Raw genomic sequence first — 17,394 nt, 5'->3', positions numbered from 1 at the left:
ACAGCCTCAAACTTCTGTCATTCAGCCCTAAAAGGCCATCCTGCTCCCACCACCCTCACTGGAGTTTGGAGACAAATGAACCTTTAACTGGCACATCTCAGGGACTCACATATCGGGCTTAGATGGATCAATGGGTATGATTTTACCTGATTCTTTCCCAAAAGCTTAGATGAACCACCTGCATGTGTCCTAAGCTGTAACCAGAAAAGAACATAATAAGGATGGAGTTTGAAGACAAGTGCTCCTGTATCACTCCCTGAAAACCAGGGCTTGAGGTCTTATATAGCACAAAAACACAGGAAAAGTACTCTTGGTCATACCTGAGGTTCATTGTTTTAATGTGTTCCAGTGTAGATAAGGACTGAGCTAAGCAAAACACAGAGTTCAGGGAGATCCGGTTGTTATCAAGCCTACAAGAAGAAGAGATGAAATCAGCTGTGGCAAGCAGAACTACTATGATTTATAGTGTGTCAACTGATAATAGAGTTCCTTGTCCAACACTCTCAGAGCCTGCTTCTCTGTCACCTTCCTGCTTGTGTTTCGAACTTCCAAGTTCTGCAGACAAGACTCGCTCCAGTGTTTGTTAAATTCGCCCCTCACTTTTAGAGTTCAGAGAATCACAGAATAATTGAGACTGCAAGGGACCTCTGGAGATGACCTAGTCCAACCCTACTGTTCAGAGCACAGTCAAATAGAGCAGACTTCTCAGGACGTTGTCCAGCTGGGTTTCGGATGTCTCCAAAGATGGAGAATCCACAGTCTCTCTGGGCAACCTGACCCAGCGCTAGACCATCCTCAATACAAAAGTTTTTTCTTACGTTTAAATTAAATTTCTTGTGTTTTTAAGATACTGATGCAAGGCAAGAACAACTCTTTGGCTGTAACTGCAATTGTAGCAGTACAAAATCCACAGTAACTAAGATCATGGTCAGGTCTATTAGGTTTATTACAGTATCTAGTGTGACAGTGGGCATCTTGCATGATGCTGGAGGGAAGAAAAAAAAAACATAACAGCAGTGTGTTTCATTGCACAGAAGTAAATGGAATGGTCTTGGTTTGAGAACAGTTCAATTAATCAAACAGGGACAATAAAGCAGAATGACAGTATACACTTTAAAGCAGAGTCCTGCACGATGCACTTGCGATGGCAGTGCCAGGTAGAATGCTCAGATTAATGCAATCCACCATTGTGGTTGAATTCAGACTTCACTGCTGAAGCTGGAGCTCCCCAGCATCTCTAATCCAAAAATGCCCACCACATGACAGGAAGGACTGCTCTTTCTCCTGATGCAGAAGAGAGAGAGGAAAAATTCAGTGGCCTGCTAAAGATCTCAGCCTGTTTTAGAAACCAGGCGTGACACCTGCACGCAAAACCACCTGTCTCCTTCAAGGAAGACAAAGTATGCAGCCTTTCAGGCACTGATCTCAGTCAAGCTTCAAGTGGAGTCAATCTGGCCTGGACTAAAGGTGGGAAAAGACCAGAGAGCTCAGTGGGTCTACCACCCTCAACAAACACATACTATAACTTCACTTGATCCTCACAGACCTTTCTAAATGTCATTGTGCTTCCACTATCAATACTCCCACAAAACTAAATCCATGAGTAAGGAGAAATGTGAGCTACTCACTTGAGTGACCTTAACATTTTCAAATTTGGGAGGAACTGAAACAGCCGTGAAAGTCCCTCGTCTCCCAGAGAATTATTTGATAAGCTAGGATTTAAAGAAAGGCATTTAATTTTCATAGAGAAAAACAAACAAAAAACAAAACAATGTATAAAATCAGCTCTTAGTAACAAAAACTCTGAAAGCAGAACACTGGCACCCTCATACAAACATCATGTGCACTGCCCCTCTTCGTTTACAACTAAAGCCTACAAGGAAACTAGAGACTGGCATTAACCAGCACAAGACAACCAGAAACCCAGCTCAAGGCTCATCCTTTTCTCATATCTGCCGAGTGTATTGACAGGGCTTTTTAATGCAGTTACCCGGGAGCAGGAGGTCACAGCTCTAAGTAAAAATCAGCCTGGACAGGCCCAACAGACGAAGCTGTTAGGTAGAGGATGGGTTAATCCTGGAGAAGGAACACATAAGGATTATAAGGTTCACGTAAATCAAGAGATATGATTGCTTATGAAGAGCAAAAGCTCAAAATTTCTTTCACTGGTTGCCAGGCCTAAGGGAATAGCCAGCCCTCAGGCTGTGTTACACAGACCACACGCCTCTGCTGGTCCTTGTTCTGTCCATTAAAGCTAGATGCCTGTGTGTGGCAGGGGGCTAGCATGACACACCCCTCCATCAGTGCTGGGTCTGCTCACCGCTTGGTGTTAGCAAACAGGATCACTCCCCCCCAGGCAGTGCTAACAGAAGCAAGTGCTTTGGCACTGAACGTCCTTGTGCACTGTATGCACCGTGAGATCACCTGCAAAACACAGGCTCCCACCTCCAGTTTTGGTAGCATTCTTCATCCTCCAGCCAAAAGACAAAAATGACAGGGCAAGGTTTTACAGTTTTTGTAACACCTGAAGTCAGGCTACGTGATCAAATAGCCCCCTTCTAGATTTATAAGCTGTGACCTTTGCCCTAAGGGAGCACTACAACTGCATGCCTTCTTGGCAAAGGATACTAGCTCACGTAAAGCTATGTGTTTCATAGGCCTATCTCTCTACCACATGCTCTGTACAACACTCTGGCACAGACAAATGCCATTTTCATAATATCCCAACAAAATGCAGATAAAGACCGTAAGAGTTACGAAGGACTCACTCCAGCTCAGAGATGCTGCTACATTCCTGCAGGACTGCGCAAAGCTTCTCCAGGTCACTGGCTTGAAAATGACAGTCTGTCAGTCTAGGAGAAAACAAGAAATCAGTCCAGGCCTTCAGGATTGTAAAGAAGGTTGTAAACTTCATTCCTTCAGAAAGCCAGAGTATAAATGAGGATAGCAATTAAATTTCTTGCCCTTTTTTTTTTTTTTGTCAGCAACAACTGATAATCTGTACTTTCAGCTCATCTTCAAAAATAGAATAAAGAGACACAACAAGGTAAAGGAAATGTGTGTCACAACAACAACAACAACAAAAAACAGGTCCCCAAATCCTGGATAGAAGACTTCAGGCACAACTTCATCCTCCTCCACAGGCTACAAAACAGACATGCATGCTGGGGTCAGAGCATGATCAGATACACATTTGAAAAAGGGTCCATCTTAGGATGCATTTCTCCAATGAACAGCAGCAAATTCCTCTAGTGCCACAAGCTCTGCCACCACCAGCTAGCTCTCCTGACTACCGTGCAGGAGCTGATGCAGTAACTGCACAATCATTATACCAGTTCTGTGAATGAGAGACTACAGCCCACAGCCACAGAATCACAGAATGGTTGAGGTTGGAAGGGACCTCCAGAGATCATCTAGTCCAACCTCCCTGCTCAAGCAGGGCCACCTAGAGGATGTTACACAGGATCACATCTAGGCGAGTTTTCAATATCTCCAAAGGAGACTCCACGACCTCTCTGGGCAGCCTGTTCCAGTGGTCTGTCACCCAAACCGTAAAGTTCTTCCACATATGGTGATGAAACCTCCTGTAGTTCAATTTATACCCGTTACCCCTTGTCCTATCACTGGCCACCACTGAGAAGAGTTTGGCCCCATTCTCTTTACATTGTCCCCTCAGGTATTTATAGAGGTTGATAAAATCCCCTCTCAGTGTCCTCTTCTCTAAGCTAAACAGACCCAGCTTGCTTTAGTCTTTCCTCATAAAACAGATGCTCCAATCCCTTAATCATCTTCATGGCTTTACGCTGGACCCTCTCTAGAAGTTCTACATCCCTCTTGCACTGGGGAGCCCAGAACAATCTACTTTGGTTACTGTAGAAAACCACAAACACTAACCACAGAGCTTCTAGTGCTGCAAGCTAGGACTGCGAGCACAGACACAAATGTTTGACTTTACCAGCTCTCTTGTGATTCACCATTCAAACTTGGAGATGCAGGTTCCAGACATAGGAAATACATGAAATACAATGAAAATTTGCCACAATACCTTATTTTTTTTGAGAGAGTAGGTGTTTGTTTTTCTTCTCCAACCTGTTGGTCACCAGTAGGGTACAAAGGCTCTTCCCTAGTAAGTGTACACAAAAGCAGACAAGAGTAAAACACTAATGCTTCAGTAATTTGGCAGATCCCTGGGGTTTACCTGTATCTACCCTCACCAGTATCTTGCCAATAGCAGACTTTTCTTTCTTTCAGTAATCATCCAAATACGTGAGAGTGTGGACCACTGGGGAGAAGGGGAACAAGACAGACTTCCCATCTAAGCTAGAATTTGATGGAACATTCAGCTTTTGCCTAAACATGTTTTCTGCAAAGAGTCTGTGTCTGTGCAAAAAAAACCACCCTACTGTTCATAAATAAATGCAACATCCAGATGCCAAAATATCTGAGTTTGATATGTCATCTGGTGCCTTAAAGGAGTCACAGGTCATGTGTCTCACCCAGGCTGTCCCTCTTTTCCAAGCATAACCATAACTGGGTTGCCTCCCATGATAGCCCTGATGTTCCTCCCCAGATAAGTAAGAGGTGGGACTCAGGTGTACCATGGGAAATGCTATTTTACAGTGGATTCAGTTCACAGAGAACAAGGGAATAAATAAATGAACCTAGGGCTCCAAGAGCAACAACAAACCCCTCTCAATTAAAACATCTGGACTGAGCTGTTTTTACTCACAGTTTTCTAAGGTGAAAAACAAAACTCCAAATTCATTTTGATTTACAAGTACCATGATAGGGAATGCATAGTGTACTGAACTTGAGAGTTCTAAACATGCAGAGATCTGTGAATCTGTTGGGATTTTTGCTTGGAGGTGTGGGTCTTGCTTGTGTTTTTGTTTGTTTTTTTACTGTTCACTATTATTAGAGAGCATAGCTGTCATTAAACACCCTGTTTTGCTTAGCATCCTGGGTTGAAATGTCCTCTAGAGACATAAAATATAATCATACATTATAGAAGTAGGTAGACAACTTTCTGGCTAAGAAAACCAGGAGAGAGTACTAATTTTAGGTTCCAGGGGAAGGGGGAAAGTAAGGTGAACTGTTACCCTTGGTACATAAACAGGATATAAGAACTAAACGAGATGCTGAGAAAAAAAACACATTTCTCCACACATACTCTACCTATGAGGAGGGGAAGCAAATTCTCTGTCTTCTGTAAACCTCAGGACTGCAGTCTCATGACAAAGACTAAGTGAAGAAGAAGAGGAATCAATGTCACATTCTGGATATTTAAATTAATTATTTTATGAATGCTTCATTTTGGTGGAGATCTGTTCAAAATACTTTGGTGCTACCAATCACTTAAAATCTTCCCAAAACAAGCAAAAGATCATCTCCACTAGTTTTAAATCCTGGTTGGATCAAATTATCCAATATCAGATGACTCATTTCTCTAAACCGTTAGAGAAAGTGCAGACAAAATCACTAGACTTGAACTCTAAGGTGTTTCCAAAGGAAAATACTAGGAGAATTTCCAGCTCCACTCCACAAGTCAACATTTCTCATACTCCACAGAGTACCTCTCTCATAAGCTTCCCAGGGCAGAGCACAGCAATGAGTCTAAAGTTCAATTCATGCATGCCTCTGAGAATATGGGAAAGTAGGGGCAATATGCCCCTCAAATATGCATAAAGGAAAATAACATGAAAAGCGAGGTAGAAAGAGATTAAAATGCATTAATCAAAAGGAATAAAGATTAGATGTGAGAAGGAAAAATTCAGGAAGAGAAGATAGATGAAAAAAGAGGAAAAGGAACACAAGGAGAACAGGATCAGAACGGCAGTGAGACAGAGGTGACACTACCTCTTGATTATTTTCATACAATATACTTGACAAACACTTAATTGCTGCTAAATTGTTAAATTATTCCTCTATCTGGGGTATTTATCTAGAATTTTATTAGTGCACTGGGATTACATACATTATAAAGTTCCAAACTGTGTGATAGCCAGCCTGGCTCTGGATTTCAGAGTACTTTATAACATCACCTATTTCCAATGTATTTTAGTATTCCCACAGTTCTGCACCCTCCCAAGTTCTGGATGATGGCTCAGAAAGAATCTGCTTACAGCTATGCATCACCATGTGTGTATCACCTTTGCACATGTTCTTCACCCACCCCTATTCTGAGGTGACTCAAAAATCCTAGAACTTAACTCTCAGACTTGTACTTTGGGATTAACCTCAAACAGGATTCCTCAAGACATACATACCTGGCTTCTACCTCCATCGTCTTCTGGCAGGTATTTACTGACTTCAACAGACTGTAAATGCCATTAATAGAGAGGAGGTTGTGACTGAGACTAAGGAAAAGAAAAAGGCAAATATCTGGTTACTGAAACCACACACGCAGTAAACACATGGAGGACTGTCCTTGTGGAAGTGGTCATGAGTGTGCTGTGCACTTGAACTCATTGCACTTCAGAAGTGGCATGGAACAAAAGACACTGGATCACTGCTTCTTCTGAGAAAGGGTTTTTAGTCAAAGGGCGCTTCAGCACTTCAGATGCGTTTAGATCTGTTTCTGAGTAAAACGCTTTGAGCAAATGACCAACTTCACCCTGAACAGCCTCATGGGATGAGTCTCATCCTTACAGTCCTCAGAGCTACTTCTGTAGCACTGGTCTGGGTGAGATTTTTGCCTCCTGGACCCCTGCTCAGCATCTCTGTACAGTCAAGGCTCAAGAAAAAAGGGGCAACACTTACTCCAGCTGCTTTGAAATTGATATCCAAGGGAGGCTTTCCAGCAGGCAACTGCAGCCTTCATCTCCAAGCTTGTTACCTGATAAACTGAGACATTTTCCAGTTAGCGGGGACTGCTTTGAACAGTGTAAGTAGCAAAGCTGTTAAAACCTGCTTGCTTTCCCTTTGTTACAATTGCTCTTTTGCCTGGACTGTTTTTCTGTCCCAGAGCAATCTCCTGTTTCCCTCTGCACTGAAATAACTCCAGACCAAGAGTTTTATCCCTAGAGGAACATAACTCATGCTTTAGCCCCAGAAACATCTTTAGAAAAACCTAAGTGGAAGTGCAAAGCAAGAAACCAACTGAATGTTTACTATCCCCCTGGAAGGAAGAAAAACTGGATAACAAAGACCTCAGTTTCAAATCAGTGAGCTGGAAAACTGGTGTTTAGGGTGTAGCTAAATTTAAGGCACAGTCTGGAGTGAACTGTCTTGCAACAGATATTCCTGCATTTTCCAGTGCAGACAGGCTAGAAGGAGAGTTTACAGCCAGAATCAGTTGGCCTCATATATACACAAATAAGGAACTGTAGGGATGATACTCATTGCAATGGGTAGGTTATGAAGTGGAACTCTCACTTCTCCCAGCAGAGCTGGACAGCCTTAAAAAACAAAAGGAACAACATAGAAGCCATCTGTGCCCCTTTACTGGCTCAGAGAATACAGCCTGGCGTTGCCTCCAGCATGCAGCACTCCTTCATTAGCAGGTTCTGCTCTACAACTGTCATCACTGGCAGGGAGCCAGAGGCTGCATTGTCACAGGAATTGAAAGTTGTTCAGCTTTCATCTCCTGCTGAACCTCACCAAAGAACCCTCATCAGGATCCCACTAGACCTAACGCAGAGTGCTGGGATCCTTCCTTGGGGTCAGACCCACGACTCACTGCCCTGTACATCTAAATCCGCTGCTACCTGTCTCCTGCCCACAGTGACACAACAAGAAGGAAAGGATGCACTTACTCCACTTCAGAGAGATGGGGGCAGCTCTGGAGAATGGACACAATCTCCTTTGCATGTTGCAAAGACAGGCTGCAATCCCGTAAGCTGTGAATAGAAAGGGTTAAAGAATCATAGAATGGTTTGGGTTGCGAGGAACCTTAAAGATCATCTAATCCCAAACCCCTGCCACGGGCAGAGACACCTTACACTAGATCAGATTGCTCCAAGCCCCATTCAACCTGACCTTGAACACTTCCAGGGATGGGGCATCCACAGCTTCTCTGGGCAACCTGTTCCAGTGCCTCACCACCCTCATAGTAAAGAATTTCTTCCTTTTATCTAAGCTAAATCTACCCTCTTTTAGTTTAAAACCATTACACCTTGTCCTATAACTACACTCCCTGAAAAAGAGTCCCTCCCCAGCTTGCCTGTAGGCCCCCTTTAGGTACTGGAGGGCTGCTATAAGGTCTCCCCAGAGCCTTCTCTTCTCGAGGCCAGACAACCCTAACTCTCTCAGCCTAAAACAAGCAGAGAGGAGGAAGTGGGACCCAGGCATTTCTGGAATCTCTCTCCGGATGAAGACACAAAGAACCAGTGTCAAGAGAGGCAGTTTTTAGTCCCTGCTCTGCCACACCATTCTGTGCACACTGCTCCGTCCCTCTGTACCCCTTGCTACAGAAGGAGTGCAGAGGGCCATGCTTGGAAAGTGCTCTGTGAGTGCAGTGCCTTGCATTGGAACTGCCCAGCATCGCCATTTCATCCACGTGAAAGAGATGGATGTGATTGTTTGTGTTGCAGAGAACAGTGAGGGCAAGAGCAAGAGGCATGAGAGGGCTGTTTCTTAGCTCTAGCATGCTTGGACAGCATACCTGAGTTCCGTTCTGAGAAAGCTAGTACTCTGCTGTCTCACAGGGAAGAAAGAAAACTATATGGCTCATGCCTTTGGTAACATGGGGCAAGTTGGGAATTATCAAGGCAACTCTGCCACTTCAGGGCTGGTAGTTTGGCTAGACAGAGATTTTTAGTTTTATTTACTGAATCAGGTTTATTTAAAATATTTTCTTTTATCTCCTTCCTTAATCACCAACATAGCTCCTATTCTTGTTCTTCTGTAGTACCTGTCATCTGCAAATCACATTAATGAGCAGGAATTTCAATGCCTTCTCTTACCATAACTTCATATGTCTTGTTGGAATTACACATTCCTTGTTTTCTTCCCATCTCAAATCCAAAGATCTACAAACAAGCAAAATATTTGGTCTTTAATATGCCTTCATAAAATATCTGAGGACTTAGGAGCTGGTTAGTATTTTCTACAGGCTTTCTGGAAAAAAACACAAAGTCTGTGATCCGCCCAACCCTTCCAAGCAAGGTTAAATGATTTTCAAGAGCCAGAAGATCCCCATCAGGAGGTGGGAGCAGTCTAGCACAAGGGCGTGTCCACATAAGATTTCACTATATTTGAATCAACTGGGTAACTGAGCTCCCATGCAAAGGCACTACTAAGATGCAGGATGTTTTGCATGCACGGGGGTTTGTGCCACCACAGAAACAGATAAACACACCCACGGGCGCCGGGCTGCCTACAACAGCACAAGGCTGTTCAGACATCTGAGTAGAGCAGTTTCTAGCTGACTCACAGCCAGGCTAAATCAGTTCACACATACATGTGAAATACTGTGAGGTCCCTCTAGGACTGCACAACACAGGGCAAAAGGAGCTCCCTATCAGGGAACACAAGCCTATTTTGCAGATTCTTAATTACGGTCAAGTTTACCCTTCCCTCAAATGGATGCACAAGCAGAGAGAACGTAAGAGCCAGCCAGATAATGGCAAAGTTTTTCTTTTGTTTATCCTCACATTCAGTTGCCCATTGGCTTCAGCATCAGAAGTTTTGCGATAGGAAGACGGCACTTCAAGCTTATGCAGGAACTAAGGCTCTGCCTTTGTGGAACTGGCTAACAGGTCTGTGCAAAGACCAGTTATTTTGTTTACCTTTCTCCTTGCTCAGGTGGCTCCAGCTCTGCCAGATGCAAGAGCAGAGGCAATCAGTTCTGTTCCTAGAGTGGTTTCCTGTGACACCAAGCTGCTGGTTTAAACCAGCATAATTGGAAAAAAAAAAAAAAAAAAAAAGCATAATACCACATACAGTTTCTCACCTTGGAACTTTTCCAGATGTGCCAGAAAAAGATATTATCACAGTGTCCTTCCTGAAAATGAGATCAAAGCCAATGTTAGGACGCAGGTGGAAGGATGCCATTTCTTTTGTAGCGGTGCTCAGTAAAGACTAAAGCTGTTGCCTGTATGCTAAAGAAGGCCTCGATGTCTGCCATACTAGCACATTTCCACAGGCCATGGGGCTAGAAGGCAGCAGGATACCCCATATGTTGAACTAGGGCTGCAGTACACACAGAAGAGTAACATGATTAAGGAGAAATGGATGGGGATTTTTTTTGCTGAGGCCAGCAATTTGTTGGAAAGATGTTCTGCAGAAACTCCAACCCAACAGGAAAAATGAGAAAATGTTGTATGCACTTTGACTTCCCCCGAGTTATACCAAGGATTAACTTGGCCTAGTAAACTTACAGCTTAAGCACTTAAAAATTCTCCCCTTTCTCTGTTATTCTGGACCTACGAAAGCACCAAAACCTGTAATTTAAAGAACACATAGACATAGCTACTTAAATCCACACCTTTTCAGTAAGCTTAGCTGGTTTGTAGTGAATTTATGCTAGCTGATAAAGAATTTCCTGGTTGAGATATTGCAGAGCTTAAAAGCAAGTTTAGATTCTGTTATATATGAAAAAATATTACACTTGCAAATCAATTTATAGACAAAGAGACCTATTAAAATACAAACAGGAAGTATATAATATAATCAAATCAGATTTTGTTTCACACAGAAAACAAAAAGGAACAGAAGTCATGCTTCATTGATTTTGATTAACCAACAAGTAAGCTGTGTCCATTCATTTATAAAGTCATCACTGAAAGAGACGACATATTTGTTTTTGTAACAGCTCTCATGTATTGATACCTGACGTGCAGTTCGGTAGCATTTTGACACGTGATGACTTCCTTTGCCAAAATGAGAACAGCATTCAAGGAAAGATTGTTGTTGCTCAGACTGTGAATATCAGGAAGAATACAATCTCAGATACTGGCCCCAACAGCGTGGTTATTTGTTACACAAATGCTCTCTGCCGCACACCCCAAATACCCACATTCTTTACAGAAGTACACATTCTTTTACTTATGGGGTTTCTCCAAAACTTTAGAATTTTGCATTTTGACCCAACAAAAGCATAATCACGTCATATTTTTCTCTGCAAGCTATAGCTCCCGTGAATTTAGCATCAGAGACCCTTCTGCTATGTGCAATAGAAGAACCATTAACTATCTTTGGTCCAAAATGTAGGGGTTGTACTTCATAACTGTATGACTACACAACTGGCCCACAGTACAACTAAATCCTTTTATAACAAATAAATCAATTTATGTAGGGCATATTACAGCATGGTCCAAACCTTCAGACATAAAACATCCCTGAAACCACAATACTAGCAACCTCTGAGGATGTATTCTTTAATTGTACATTTATGCTGTTTCATTACTTGTTGCAACTCACTAAACATGAAACACAAGGTCTTGCTTCTACAGATCTCTACGCGTTCTCAGGACCACAGGGCACCATTCCTAGGGACCTCAAAGGAATCATCCGTAACAATAACACTGTCTGCGTGTAACATAAATGTGCGAGGGAATGTGTCTTACAAATTGCACTGGCTTTCTAACTTTTCTATATCGTAAGTTGCTTCACCGGGGACATGCTGACACTTCCCATAAGCAGTCATCCAGCATGCTCAGGAAAGCAGAGGACCAGGTGCATTCACCCTTTTCTCCCTCCCCAGCAGTAACTGCTCGAGTTCACCTATATGCACATGGGAGGACCTTTAAAGGCTGAGTGGGCAGGCAGTGCCATACATTGGCCAGGCTCTGCCTCCCTACAGGGGGAGCACAGCTTTGTGGCTACCCCTCTACTGTAATGTAAATTATACTGACACTCCAACACTCGCACAAGCTCTGCTCTGCTCCCCCTTCTGCTGTTTAAACAGCGCCTACTGGTTTCTCAGAGGCTTAAAATCCTTTTGCAAACCAGGCTGGTTATCTCCACCTGAAAAGATGCTGGTCTTTGTTGGTCAGTCCCTCTCGTTCAGCACTATGATCTTACAGGAGGTTAAGTGGGGCCTCCACACGGGACAAGACAGCTAAACAAAAGCTTAGGAAGACAAGGATGGAGCTGTTCTCTCTTACACAGAGCTGAGAAATCTCCATCTAAGCCTGACCAAGGGGAAGAGAGGTGAGGAGGGAGAAGAGGAAAAAGTCATGCCAGGCATCGAGTTGAACATGGCTTGTAATTTCTGGAGATGTGTCAGTGGTGCCAGGACTCACTAGACATTATTTTAAAACAGATGGGTAAGAACTGGCTGTGAAAGCTGAGTCTATCCCATTTCAAGTCAGACCTCCAGCACAGCCCTACCTGCATTAAGATATTTGTGCCCTTTTGTGGAGGACAGATTACTGTCCTCCATGTCTTCCAGCGACACCTCTACGAGCAAGTATCAACCCTTACAAAGACATCTAGCAGCTCCACTCTGATGAGAACTTAAACTCTCTCTCTCTGATGCTATGCTTGGCTTCATAGTGGCTACCATTTTTAATAGGTTAAATGCATTTTTACTTACTCTATTTTCTTTAGCTTTTCCATTCTGGAAAACAGGTCCAGCACCCTCTTTACCTCTAGATCCCGTATCCGATTGTCCTGCAAGCTGCACACATATTCCCATTAATACTGCAGGCCCCAGGGAATGAGGAATTGATTTGAACCACATTGTCACAAGAAACTCACTTTATTTCCTCGAGCTGGAGGCACTGCGAGGAAGCCTGGACCAAGTTAGTCAGCCCCTCAGCTGTGATATTCCCCCCTGTCAACCTGAAAAAGAAAGAATTGTTCAAATCAAGAAGAGGGAAGACTAGCATCTGTGCAGTGCGTGGCAAGCCTGTCTCAGCTGTGTGCCTGTGCTGCACTTTTAGCACACCAACACAGAGCAGATGCAGCCTGACTCTGCCACCTACAACCAACTTCCTGCTGCTCTTTAACCAGGGCAATGCAATCTTCCTCTTGGTATTAGGTGGCAGTATAAAACAAAAGCCACGCACGTCTGTGCTGTTCTGCATGATCATCTTTGACTGATTAACCTGCCAGCCAGAAACACAGCAGGGGAGGCTCTAACCTTACAAGCAAAGACTTACTCTAGTTTCTTCAGGCTCCCCATTTCTCGTAAGCTCTTTGAAAGAGCAGCAGCAAAGTCATCACCAAATCTCCTACTCCGAAAGCTAAAACAAAAAGAAAAGGGAAAAATGTAAACACAACAAAGAATAAAATCAGCTAGCCCACAAAGCAGGTTAAACTGTATGTGTTGAATTTATTTTATAACCATTGTTGTGTTATGCTCTTTCTTGCAGCATGTTTGAAAAAAAACAAAAAACAAAACAAAAAAAACAAAACACAACAACATGAAACTTGTACATCAACTGAAAGTACCTAAAGGAGAGAAGGCCTTTTGGTACAGTGGCGTTATGTGTAGCTGTTGCCACAGACAACAAGAGAAAGCACAACTGCATGTCCCAACAGAGTAAGAATCCTGGAGATCTATTCATGGGACAAGACCAGGTTCTGCTCATGGTCACATGGGGACAAACCAAGCTCATGCAGAGTAACTAAAAAAAGCTCCTGAGCAAAGAGTTCCTGAGTTACAAGAGGGTTGACTTCAGTACAGATTCTGTAAGTTTGGGTAGCAAAGTAGCCAGAGTTTTCCAGAATATAAAAGACAAAGTCTGAAGGAAAAGTACCTCTTTTATAGAAGTAGCTGACGTTGGAAAAATTAAGCAGATAAACAGGTAAGCTTAGACAAGCAACATGCAGCTGAAATGCTTGGGGGTCGCTGCCCTTTGCCTGCCCTTGCAGGACACAGCACTCAGAGCACTCGCATCAGGCAGACTGTAACCATAAACAGGCATAAGCTTGAGAGTTTATGAGCTGTGGAATAACCCGCCCGAAACCCCGTTCCTTTCTCCTAATGCAAGGTAACAGCCCAGCCAAGCTCAGAAGTCTGCCTGATCTGCTCTGTGAAAGCAGGAGATTCTGCGCACTGCCCTGTGGCCTGTGTCAGTGATTTAGAGTTGGGATGTACCATCAGACAGCTTTCAGAACAGTAAAGAGTATTCTTATTCTCCTTACTGGAGGCAGAAAACACTCAATTACTGCCATTTTTACAATAATATTAATATACAAAAACATCAGTTTTCACATCTGTTTTTGCTCTTCTGCTTGGGAGCAGACAATGCCATTCCCTGCAGCTGTTTCCCACAGCCCGGATGCGATACCCTGCCACTGATTCTTGCTGCTCTCACCAGGCAAACTTCCTCGCAGCCAAAAGGCTCCTTAGAGCCCTCCCACAGCAGGCCAGCTCATCAGGAGTGCGCGCCCTGGCTGCTCCCCATGAGTAAACTCCAGATACATTCCTCGGAGTTATTCATAGAAATATGGAAATAGATCCTTCCCACAACACTATGGCAAGAGATCATCCTTGGAAAGTCCCTCCAGCATTACAGCAGAGCACTGACACAGACAGAGAGCACCTCAGAACGCAGTTGTGGTCTGTTCACCTGGTTTCTGGTGACTTGATCCTATGATTTCACCTAGGTCACAATTTCCTCATTTGCTTTCAAGTTTCATCCTACCTTTCTAACATCAGGAAATACCTATAATCTTCTCCCTTATCTATTAGGCTAACTACCCTGTTCTTTGTATGGTTTAGTCAAAACAAAGAAAGAAACAAAAAACAGCCGTAATGGATTTATCACCTCAATATCCTCCCATCACTCGTAAATACATTATTTACTAAGTTTCTTCAGTATCAAAGTTATGCTGTTCAGATCAGAACTTCTCACATCTTCTTTCCCTCCCTTTTAAAACATAAACACTAGGCTTGCCCTTCCAGCCCCTCAGCCTTTCCACCTACCAACACACAGGCATGCAGTACATTTACCTCAAATGCTCCACATTTTTACAGCTGGCCAGAACCTCCAAACAGCCAGCGTCCATGAGGTATCCTGCAAAATCCAAATGAGTCAAATCCTGGCCCGAGTTTATGACGAAAACCAGAGCCGACATGTCAAGAGGGGTCAGTCTGAAGTTTTTAAACTCGTACTTGAAATTCAGTAGGCTCCCAATGTGCTGGGCTACTTTGATGTCTTGAGTTTCAAACGTGCAATGGCAGAGCTCGATGACTTTGGGCCCTGTCAGATGAGTGGCTGCCAGTTTCTTGAGAGACTGCAGGATTGCATCTTGCTTATCCTGCACCCAAGCTTCATTTTGTTCAGCTAGCAACATGAGAAATGTCCTACACTCTTTGGATGACAGGCCTGAGAGGAAGATGTGAAAACTCTCTATGAACTCGGTCTTGGCTTCGTTCTTTAAAGTCCACTTTGACTTCAAGGAGAATTTCTTCTTCAGGTGGCTCTTGTCCACCCTCTTGTTTATCATGAGACACAGTGCGGCAAAAAACTCCTGCAAGCTCAAATGCACAAAGGCATAACCAGCCTCTGGGTGAGTGCCACTCGTCTTCACCTCAAAGACAGTCAGCAGACCATGCAAGGAAGCAAATTCTTTCACGTGTTCTGGAATATCACTGACATAAAATACAAGCTTCTTATCCTCCAGGCCTTTCAGTGCAAGATCACAGAGACCCAAAATGGCCTTCTTGTTACAGTTCAGCTGAGTTTCCTCATCAACTGCGTGCTCTCCCTGCTGTTTGTTTATGAAGATGAGAAGCATTTTTATATAAAACTGTGTCATAGTCTGAGGAAGCTCTACACTCATCTGATGTTTAAGAAGCAAATACTCCAAACAGATGCAGACAACATAACACAGAGCAGGGATCAGACACATGCTGAGGAGCTTAGTGTTGTTCTTCAGGTGAGCAAGGGCTTGTTCTTTGAATGAATGATGATGAAAATAGTGGCTGACGTATTCTTCAACCTTCTTGTGATCAAATCCCCAAACTTCTGCTAGCACATCTACTGTGTTTAATAACAAGTCTGGTAGTCTCTTAGGTCGGCTGGTAACCAACACTGTGCAGCCGGGAAGGAGCTTCCCATGACAAAGGTCTGCAAAGAGCTCAGATATGGACATACGAGAGGGAAGTGTCGGGCCTCCCTTAGAAGTGGATGAAATGTCCATGCTACCTGTGAACTCATCCAACCCGTCAAAGATGATCAGTGTATGCTGGGCATTTTCCAAGAGGTGCTGGAACACTGCATCGGGGCTCTCTGCTGGCTGAAGAAACAAGTCAAACAAAAGCTCCTTCAGAGTCAATTTTCTTTTTAATAAATTCAGCTGACGAAACTCAAAAAGGAAAGTGAAGAGAAACTGATGTAAGACACCTTCTGCCCATTTCTGACAAATCCTGTGCATTAGCATGGTCTTGCCTGTACCCGGTTTACCAAACAAAAAGATCAACTTAGTTGTACCCGATCGGACCACACTACCAAACAGATCTGACACTCTCATGGCTGTATCCACACATTCTTCTGGTTCAGGGGCACTGGGCAGATCCTCTCTGGGTTTATCTGTTCTCTCTTTTAATCGGGAGGCTTTGCTCTGTCGAATAACAAGATTGACAAAGGCTTGGTTGAAAGCCAGTGGCTGCATTTGTTCCTGTGCTGCTGCTCCTGCTGCTCTCCTGCTTCCGTATCTCTGACGGACTGTATCAATGAGAAGACGCCGATAATTTTCAGCTGAATCTGAGAGAGAAGACAGAGTAAGTTGAGGGTGAAAAAGTTCGTTAGTTCTGAGCTGTGACAGATCAAAAATATTGCCACTTACAGAGAAACACCACTCTGATCAGAGGCTGCTCCACAGAGCTAGACGCAGAGATGACAAATTTTGAAAGCATAAAAATAACACGTAGTTTTGCCTATTTTTGCACAGGGGCTGATGAAGGGGGGAGAAAATTCAGGAACAAGATGAAATAGCTTCATATAAACACAGTCTTATTTATCTCTCTAAGATGAGAATTAGTTATCGATGTTTATGCATATAATTCCCTGTTCACCAGCCCTCTGTTTGCCCTTGCTGGCCTTGTGCCATACTTGCTCAACTTTCTGCATGTCTGAACAGACACTTCCTGTGCTTTGAGGTTGTGTTTTTAAGATTCTGTAACAGGATCTCTCTTCATTCCCCTGCCTCTCTACTGAGACCTACTTCCAAGGCCACTTCATTTCCAACATACATGCGCTTAAATGATGCTGCAAAAGCACATCAGCACCTCCAGCCAGGCAGTCAAGCAATAACAAACCAGCAGTCCCCATTCAGCACAAGCAACCAGCTGTGCTTGTATGCACACACAAACATGTGCTGCTGTTCTCCTAAGTAGCAGCTTTTTCTCCCTCTACTTGAGATAAGCCTGGTACCAGGCTTCCCTCATGTCCAGTGTGAGAATGAGAGGGATGCTCATAGCTGAGCACCAGCTGAGGCCCCCTGGGCTGCAGGTGCAAGGGTAACACCAGATAGTTAGAGCAGCCTCTATACTCTCGG

At 43.6% G+C, this 17,394-nt stretch overlaps 1 protein-coding gene across 6 annotated transcripts in view; it reads right to left on the bottom strand.

The window, feature by feature from the left end:
* The window catches only part of NLRC5 (NLR family CARD domain containing 5), a 55,818-nt gene that overhangs the window by 25,501 nt on the left and 12,923 nt on the right, over nucleotides 1-17,394 (bottom strand). For 5 of the 6 annotated variants that reach the window (XM_080551945.1, XM_080551949.1, XM_080551948.1 and 2 more), the window contains 16 exons: nucleotides 14,846-16,601; nucleotides 13,047-13,130; nucleotides 12,643-12,726; nucleotides 12,479-12,562; nucleotides 10,771-10,860; nucleotides 9,893-9,943; nucleotides 8,904-8,969; nucleotides 7,755-7,838; nucleotides 6,760-6,843; nucleotides 6,267-6,356; nucleotides 5,176-5,241; nucleotides 4,046-4,123; nucleotides 2,769-2,852; nucleotides 1,629-1,712; nucleotides 321-410; nucleotides 147-194 (listed from right to left, as the gene is read on the bottom strand). In XM_080551945.1, coding sequence (XP_080408071.1) covers nucleotides 147-194; nucleotides 321-410; nucleotides 1,629-1,712; nucleotides 2,769-2,852; nucleotides 4,046-4,123; nucleotides 5,176-5,241; nucleotides 6,267-6,356; nucleotides 6,760-6,843; nucleotides 7,755-7,838; nucleotides 8,904-8,969; nucleotides 9,893-9,943; nucleotides 10,771-10,860; nucleotides 12,479-12,562; nucleotides 12,643-12,726; nucleotides 13,047-13,130; nucleotides 14,846-16,601 — 2,923 coding nt within the window. The remainder of the gene's footprint in view (nucleotides 1-146; nucleotides 195-320; nucleotides 411-1,628; nucleotides 1,713-2,768; nucleotides 2,853-4,045; nucleotides 4,124-5,175; nucleotides 5,242-6,266; nucleotides 6,357-6,759; nucleotides 6,844-7,754; nucleotides 7,839-8,903; nucleotides 8,970-9,892; nucleotides 9,944-10,770; nucleotides 10,861-12,478; nucleotides 12,563-12,642; nucleotides 12,727-13,046; nucleotides 13,131-14,845; nucleotides 16,602-17,394) is intronic. The other variant, XM_080551950.1, reaches the window with a different exon arrangement.

This window comes from Anser brachyrhynchus (assembly GCF_964034855.1).
Source record: "Anser brachyrhynchus genome assembly, chromosome: 12".
Taxonomy (NCBI): domain Eukaryota; kingdom Metazoa; phylum Chordata; class Aves; order Anseriformes; family Anatidae; genus Anser; species Anser brachyrhynchus.
The sequence above is the reverse complement of the archived record's forward strand: the minus strand, read 5'-3'. Positions and strand labels throughout refer to the sequence as shown.